Consider the following 9,260-nt stretch of genomic DNA (forward strand, 5'->3'; position numbering starts at 1 on the left):
AGATATAAGATAACACAAGATATAAGATAACACAAGATATAAGATAACACAAGATATAAGATAACACAAGATATAAGATAACACAAGATATAAGAGAACACAAGATATAAGATAACACAAGATATAAGATAACACAAGATATAAGAGAACACAAGATATAAGATAACACAAGATATAAGATAACACAGGATATAAGATAACACAAGATATAAGATAACAAAAGATATAAAATAACACAAGATATAAGATATCTTAAGAGATAAGATAACACAAGATATAAGATAACACAAGATATAAGAGAACACAAGATATAAGATAACATAAGAGATAAGATAACACAAGATATAAAATAACACAAGATATAAGATAACATAAGAGATAAGATAACACAATATATAAAATAACACAAGATATAAGATATCATAAGAGATAAGATAACACAAGATATAAAATAACATAAGATATAAGATAACATAAGATATAAGATAACATAAGATATAAAATAACATAAGATATAAGATAACATAAGATATAAGATAACATAACATACAAGATACCATAAGATATATGATAACATAAGATATAAGATAACATAAGTTATAAAAAACATTAGATAACGTAAGATATAAGATCACATATGATATAAGATAAGATATAAAATAACATAGGATATAAGATAACATAAGATTAAGATCTCATAAGATATAAGATAACACAAGATATAAAATAACATAAGATATAAGATAACATAAGATATAAGATAACACAAGATATAACATAACACAATTAAGAAATAAGAATACCATAATAAATAAGATATATCACCTTTCCTGACGAGCAGCATGCCCATAACATCGGGCCGCACCCCCCGGGCACACGCCCCCGCCACGCCCCCCGCCTCCTTGACGTACACGTGACCGTCCCGCGTCTCGGTCCCCACGAAACACTCATGCGTGTGCGTGTCCGGACGATACGTGAGCGCATACACGTGATCGTCTTCCCGCCACTCGCCGATACAGCGATAATCGCGCTCTGCCGTGTGCGATAGATGTGCGATCAGAAAAATATATGGGTTAAATTGTAAAAAAAAATACGACTCACAGTCTCACACATTACGATAGATGGACGATCAGGAAAATAGATGGGTTATATTGTCCAAAAACAGCGACCCACACACCGAACAGTACGACAGTTGTACGCTCAGAAAATATATGTGTTATATTGTAAAAAAAAAACGCTCTGGGGTGTGCGATAGATGGACGATCAGACAAATATATGGGTTAAATTGTCTAAAAAAATGCGGCTCACAGTCTCACACATTACGGTAGTTAGACGCTCAGAAAAATATGGGGTAATATTGTCCAAAAACAGCAACCCACACACCACACATTACGGCAATTGTACACTCAGAAAAATATACAAGTTAAATTGTCTAAAAACAGCAACCCACACATCACACATTATGGAAGTTCTACACTCAGAAAAATATATGGGTTATATGTTCCAAAAACAGCAACCCACACATGTTTTGAACGCAGAACAGATACGTTAGTTTGATAAGACAAAAAGGGGTCAGGATGTCATACAAAGGTGCAAAAGTGCGTTGATATTTGGACATTGAGCCGATCAGTTCTCTGCGTGTCGGATTTAGTTAACATATTCGTGTTATATTGATTAGTAATAGGATGGTTAGACGTCATAAATGGCTCAATATGTCCAAATAATGACGCTCTTTACTTTCACAAGAAATAATAAAATGGTATTTTGATCATTCTGTTACCTACGTGGTTATGATAAAAGTCATTAAAAGATAAAAGGTATCATGATAAATCTATGTATCAACACAAACAATGAATAACAAATAGATATTACATTATCTGAAAACCATGCAATGATGCTGAATATCTCCATGCAAGGCAAGTATTCGTTGATGGTTAATGAAACAGAACCAAACAAGAAGACATGAAATGATGAATAGTCAAGAGTCTGTCAGGTCCATTGTTAAGCTCTACCTCATATATGGTATAGTGTCAGTCAAGTTATTTCAACTTATAACCAGTCAAGTATATAAGGTAAGTCAAGTCAAGTATTAAAATAGTGTCAAATGATAAAATAGTGTCGAGTGATCAAATAGTGTCAAGTAATAAAATAGTGTCAAGAGATAAAATAGTGTCAAGAGATAATTCACAGCAAAAGTTCCAAAGTCACCGTATAGGAAGTTCCAAAATGCAATCGAATAAACTGAAGTATTCAAAAAGTACGAAAACAAGGAACATGGAAGTACGAAACTAACCACGAGAGAAAGGTCAAATTTGATGAAAATTCAATTTTTTGGAAGCTGATTCAACACTCAAAATCATCGTCAAAAAAAATTAAAATTTTCAGACTTCACTTGCAAAAAAAGTTTGTCAGTATTGGGTTCAGTCGTTTCGCGTTTTAGGTGAAGAAGAGTGTGGCAATTAGGTTAGCTTAATTTTCGCAACGGTTATAGCGAACAATCGACAGCTGCACACTTCTGCATTGTTCAAAGCAATTAAATGCAATGTATTTCTTGTAAGAGAAAATTACATAGCAATTATACGAACATTGAGTCTAAAAAAGTCTAAAAATATCCGAAGTAAGGATTTGATGAAGACAAGTGGAGACACGGGCGAGACTAAGATCGAGATTGAGAGATATGGAAATTTCATCAATACCGGTACAGCTTTTCAAAAATGAATAGACCCACACTGAGACCCGGCGAAGAGATACCACCGTGTTCTTAGCGCCCTAATAGTACAAACAAAGGTTAAGTGCTCAACGGTCATGACTAAACGCGATATAACATTCCAAACATCAAAACAAGAAAATGACACAAAAGAGTTTGAAACAGCAAGGAAATTCGCAACAGGGAAGAATGTTAGAGAAAATCAAAAATGTGTACATAACAAAAATAAATAACGTGACGGAAGGATCCGTAGCTGAAGTTAAAGCAATCCGGGAGACGTGTCGCCAAGAGGGAAAGAAATACACGAGAAATAAGTTCGAGTCATAAGTTGCCGACTGAGATAATCCGAGTAGCCATTATTTTTGAAACCATTTAATCAAAGAAAACAACTGAATTAATTCTGTGACACAAAACAAAGATCTTGGCATCAGTTCAAATTATGGAAAACTACTCGTCGGGGATATCTTCGGTCAGTGGCCCAAGATGCACAGGAAACCAGTTCCGGTAGAGACCACGTGTAGAAAAGACAAAATCAACGGAAATTTGTCGGAGAACCAAAATGCCCGAGGAACTTGACAACTTGTTTCATCGAACAAACCTTCAACTTCAACCGGTTTTCGCTTTTTCCGGGGAGGTGGCGATGTGATTGGATTCATTGGTCTTTTTGGTTTGCTAGTTAAACTACCTTGAAATGAGTCATCATCCACAATACTGTCAGAGTCTTTTTTGTAGCCATCAAACTGGGAGGTCACAGAACTGCTTTTGTCCAGCTGACTAATGCTATAACCAATAGAACCTAAAATGCTCGTGTCATCATTTCGGGGCTTGGTGAGTGCCAAGTTAGGTATGAGACTTGTAGAAATTTTAATGCCGTCATCTTCCCCAGCAGTTCTTTGGGCATCGGTGTGTACTATGGGGCCCAAGGTATTTGGAGCGTTCGGCATCGCCCATCCTGGCGGGCCACTATCCTTTGTGAATGATGATTTAATGTGAAGTCTATTGGGTTCATTTGCGTTAAAATTGTGGGATACTACGCTCTCAGAAAATGATTCCGGAAAATGTTGCCAAGATACTTGAATGTCCGAGTTGTTCAGTTTCCTATTTTTCATCACCCAGAATCCGTCATCTGACCAAAACCCGTCGTCGTCCTCGAGGTATGAGCGTCGATTGTCTCTTGTCGAGTCAAGAAATGAAACTTGCTGTCCACGCGTAGACCTAAGCGGGGTTAACAGCCTTGGGTCCAAATCAATAACGTCCAGTCTTCCTTGTCTTATTTCGTCTAATGTGGAATTGTGAAGTTGTCCGAAATTCTGATCCAGAGACATGCCTGTGTTCAGGTCGACGCGCAATGGTGGCTTCGTAGGAAGCAAATGCTGATGTCCGTCGTTGGAAGATTGAAATCTTCTCACTCCGAGGTTACTTCCACGTTGTTGGTTTGAGACGCTGGGCGTGGTAGTTTGGAATCTTTGTGTGTTGGAGGTTTGTTTATTAGGGCGATGAATAGTTCGTCTATCTTGAATATCAAAGTTGAAAGAAGAAGGTGGCTTCCGATTAGAGGAAGAAGGCAAATCCACAGTCCTAGGAAGGTCAAGCGTGTCATGCAAAGCAGGCAGTCGTCTATCATTAAGGTGAGGAGAAGGCCGCCCTCCCAGTGAAGGATCAACATCATGCGCTGGTGGAAAAGCTTCAGGAACTCGTGAGTTGAAGCTAAATGGTGCGGTTGAACCATGCCGGTGAACGGTGTGTCTGTGACGACCGACACCATGGTTCAATGGAGGGTAATTCCTGGGCAGGGGGTTTTCATCAGCACTTGAAGTCGAGCCTGGAAAACTATCACCTCTCGAGACGACCACATTAAAACGTTCGCCTCGTTCGTCATCAACTTCAGTTATCCACGCTGCACGACTTGAGCCGCCATCATCTGCTGCAAAAGGAGGCTCCGTGATGCTATGAGTGACAGGTCGTCTGCTGGGGTTCATAAATGAGGAATCAGCGTCGCCTCGATTATTTGTTGGCCAACTGTACGGTCGTCGGGAACCAGGATCAATGGACGCGGAAAATTGCTCTTCTCTCGGAGGCGAGGGCAGATTTTGTCGTGCATCTACAATTGGCGGCAAAGAAGGCGGATGACTTCGTCCACTCCCTGTTCGCTGGGGTCTGTTATCCAATCTTTCAGTGGTGGTCTCGCCCAAGAAGTCTGTTCTTCGGGTTGTGGGTCTGGCATCCCACCTGAAACTGATGACGGTGGTCTTGGCTCTAGAGACCCTGGGAGGAGCAGTGACATCAGACCTCTTCACTCGCACTGTTTGAGGTTCTCCGATAGTTAAGTGAGCTCCGATAACTCCTCTACGATCTTCACTTGGGTAGTTACTTGAAACGCTGATCTCCTGCGCACGACTTGAAGGCGCATTGCTTTGTACAGCACCTCCTAATATGCTGACCCTGTTGTCTGACGGCAACAGTGAGATGGTGCCCGGTATAGACCCCTTCTTCGGAGAGGAACTTCCAGAATGTAAATTCACAGTAGACGTCATCTCGGGAGGAGGCAACCGCACGATGTGACTCCCTTGTCCTCCGGAGCTGCTGACGACGATCTCGGTGGGAGTTCGACTTGAGAATCGAGACGAGTTCGAGACTGGTAAGTAACTGACCTGGATCTCTGGTGGGAGGGGGGGTGGTATTGAGTCCAGAGGTCTGGGTGGTGTGTTTAAATCACCAGTTAAAGCAGGAATAGGATCTGCAAAATGAAGAGCAATAAGGTTAGAATTGATCACATAACATACACATTACCCACGTAAATAGGAGAAAACGCTTGTAAATGAACAACTCATACACAGACAAAAACTTTAAAAAATGCAAAGCCAGAAAGTTCTTCTGTATTTTGATCAGACAAAAACATCAAATGAGCATTCCAAATACTTTTTAAATTAGAACTCAAATGTTATTCTGTAGTTCTAAAGTAATAATGACATGCTGGTTCAAAAGTTTAAAAAATACCACACAATCAAGCAAACTAGTTACAAAAACAATGTCGACTCACGCCAAAAAATACATTCGAGGACAAACAAACTCAATACGTCAAGCTCTTGATAGAGCGTTCAAGTTACACAGGCAAAAACATCGTAAAAATATAAAACATACAAAACTATGTTACATTTTTAGATTTTCACGACCAAAACTATACTTAATATTACACACACGTGCACAAGGATATGCCAGGGAAATAGAATTAAATATAAGTAAGTTGATGATTAACAAAAAGTATTAGGGATCGATAACGAATTTCGGTTAAAAAACGTCAAATACAAGCTAGTGATAAGAAATGTAAGAATAATTTAAAAATGGATGAATGTTAAATAATTGAATAACTCGTGGCAGTAATTGAAACAAAATGAACTTCTTTCCATGGTCATTAACAAATGGTCAAAAAAAGGTCTGTTAAAATTAAAAGAATTTTTTAACGATTCGAAATGTGAAAGCAGAATAAATAAATAAAAAATTCAGCTTCTAGATAAAAAACAGATAACAGATACTTGAATATTTTCATAGTTACCATTTCCGACCTATTCCAAGAGTGGCTGAAGATACATGGAAATGTTTTTTGCATATAATTTACGGCAACTAAGCTATAAAATGATCTATCCTACAGGAGCTTCGAAAAATCATCTAATAAAAATCATTTTAAAAAAATCCTATAAGATATCTTTCTAGTATTTGTATTTTGCAGAGAAGAATAAGAAATCAATCTAGTATTTGTATTTTCCATACCTAATATATACACTACTGGAATTATATTCTTTGTATACATAGTTTGCCCTAATAGGCCAATATTCTTTGCATGCAAGGCTTTTATCAAGAGCTAAATAAAAGCTCCTTATGGTACATAATGCACATATACTCGTATTTAAGAACCGGTTAATGTTCTATTCTGGCCAATTTTAAGATTTATTCTTCTCGATTTATTATAAATTTATTCGGAGAATAATTCCCATAAAATCCGTTCTTTGTTGACCATATGTGTTGATTTATTAGACTATTTATGTGTCTATTTATTATACTTTATGAGTAGGAAAGCCACTTGTTTGCTTGAATCTAAAATAAACGTCACATTTAAATCAAGTTGAAAGAAAAATAAACGTAGAGTGACGTACGTTCGTAGGCAACAGTCGCGCTACACAGCGTCACGACGTAGGTGATAGCGTCCCGATACAAATAATTGTTACTACAGAGGCAGTTTTCAATTTTAACAATAAAAATAGTTAACATTAACAATAGTAAAGACTAACAAGTAACAATAGTTAACAATAATCATTAACGCATATGTACGTACGTTGGTAAGCAACAGACGTGTTGGCGCACTGCGCACGACGTGTGTAATAGCGTCACGCTACAAATAATTATCACTATACATATAGTAATTAACTTTAACAATAACAATACTTAACAAAAAATTCTGTAAGATATCATTCTAGTATTTGTATTTTGTAGAGAAGAATCAGATGTCATTCTAGTATTTGTTTTTCCATACATAACATATACATACCGGCCTTATATTCTTTGCATGCATGGCTTTTATAATGGGCTTAATAAAAGCTTCTTATGATTCATAATGCACATATACCCGTATTTAAAAACCGGTTAGTATTCCATTATGGCCAATTTTAAGATTTATTCTGCCCGATTTATTATAAATTTATTCGGACAATAATTTCCATAAAATACGTTCTTTGTTGACCGATATGTGTCGATTTATTATACTATTTATTTGTCTATTTATAATACTTTATGAGCAGGAAAGCCACTTGTTTGCTTGAAGCTAAAATTAACTTTACATTTTTTCACGTTTAAAGAAAAATAAACGTATAGTGACGTACGTTCGTAAGCAATAGACGCGTTGACGCACAGCGCGCACGACGTATGTAATGGCGTCACGATACAAATGATAATGTAATAGTGTAATAATAATGTAATAATAGTGTAATAGTGTAATAAATAGTGTAATAGTGTAATAGTGTAATAAATAGTGTAATAGTGTAATAATAATGTAATAATGTAATAGCGTCACGCTACAAATAATCATCCCTACAGATGTAGTTTTTAACTTTAATAATAAGAATAGTTAACACTAACAATAGTTAACACTAACAATAGTTAACACTAACAATAGTTAACAATAATTATTAACGCAAGATACTTACATTCGTAAGCAATAGACGCTTTTGCGCACTGCATGACGAACAACATAATTGTCACAGAAGACGTAATTATTAACTTTAACAATAAGAATAGATAACAATAATAATTATTAACGCAAAAGACGTACGTTCGTAAGCAAGAGAAGTGTTGACGCACTGCGTGACGACGTACGTCATGACGTCAGGAGTACGACAGTCTGACGTGAGCGTCGCGCAGTAGCCCGGGGCGTCGGGCAGCGCCCCCCTGAACCTGCCCAGCAGCGGGCACCTCGTGGGGGCCTCCAGCTCTGACTCTACACGTGGAGGAATAAGTGTGACTTATTGTCTAAATAGGGACACATCTCGTAGGGACATATCCCTGTACACGTGGAAGAACGAGTGGGACTTATTGTCTAAAAAGGGACACATCTCATGGGACATATCTCTGTACGCGTAGAAGAATAAGTGCGTTAAATTGTCTAAATAGGGAGATATCTCATAGTGACACATCTCTGCACACCTGGAGGAATAAGTGGGACTTATTGTCTAAATAGGGACACATCTCATAGGACATATCTCTACACACGTAGAGGAATGAGTGGGTAATATTGTCTAAATAGGGACACATCTCTGTGCACGTAGAGGAATAAGTGGGTTATATTGTCTAAATAGGGACACATCTCATAGAACATATCTCTGTACACGTAGAGGAATGAGTGGATTATATTGTCTAAATAGGGACACATCTCTGCACACGGAGAGGAATGAGTGCGTTATATTGTCTAAATAGGGACACACTTTCGACATGTAGCACTGATACGCGTGGTTTGTAAGCCTAACTGGGTCGGGATGACCCACATAAAATAAAGAAATTCTGCGAAAATTCTGATTCATTTTTCTGACGGCACACACAGAGAAATAAGTGGGAATTTGTCCAAATAGCGATGCACTCTTTGCTTGGTGTGGGTCATCCACTCATCCTGATAAAATGCTTTAATAAATAAACATGTAGATATACTATATATAATATAATAGCGGTTTCAGCGTTTATTTGGCCGTAGGCCTGTCGCTGATTCTTAACATCGCAGAATATTCACAGCTTGTTGCGGGCTTGAACACGCAACTCACTGCTACAATTCTGCTGTGCTTAACCGCCCGGCCTCCTCGCCGATTCTGACCAGAAACTGGCGCACAGAGCTGGGATCGAATCCGCGCCTCTCTGCGCCTGTCTCTTATACACATCTAGATGTGTATAAGAGACAGGACTTTGGTAGGATTTCTTATAACAGCAAGGACCAAGGACCATATACTCCAGACACTGCAATCAACCATTTCAACAACTATTTGACAAAGTACACCTAACTTGCATTGTCTAGGTT

The 9,260-nt window shown here is 37.9% G+C and overlaps 1 protein-coding gene across 1 annotated transcript in view; it reads right to left on the reverse strand.

Moving 5' to 3' along the window:
- LOC125178606 (mucin-1-like) overlaps positions 1–9,213 on the reverse strand; it is a 17,688-nt gene extending 8,475 nt beyond the window's left edge. Inside the window, exons 1-4 of the mRNA XM_047882803.1 lie at positions 9,192–9,213; positions 8,031–8,195; positions 4,035–5,444; positions 826–1,032 (exon numbers count right to left, since the gene is read on the reverse strand). Coding sequence (XP_047738759.1) covers positions 826–1,032; positions 4,035–5,444; positions 8,031–8,195; positions 9,192–9,213 — 1,804 coding nt within the window. The remainder of the gene's footprint in view (positions 1–825; positions 1,033–4,034; positions 5,445–8,030; positions 8,196–9,191) is intronic.
- Between the last annotated feature and the right edge of the window lie 47 nt (positions 9,214–9,260).

This window comes from Hyalella azteca, unplaced genomic scaffold (assembly GCF_000764305.2).
Source record: "Hyalella azteca isolate HAZT.00-mixed unplaced genomic scaffold, Hazt_2.0.2 contig11366, whole genome shotgun sequence".
Classification (NCBI taxonomy): domain Eukaryota; kingdom Metazoa; phylum Arthropoda; class Malacostraca; order Amphipoda; family Hyalellidae; genus Hyalella; species Hyalella azteca.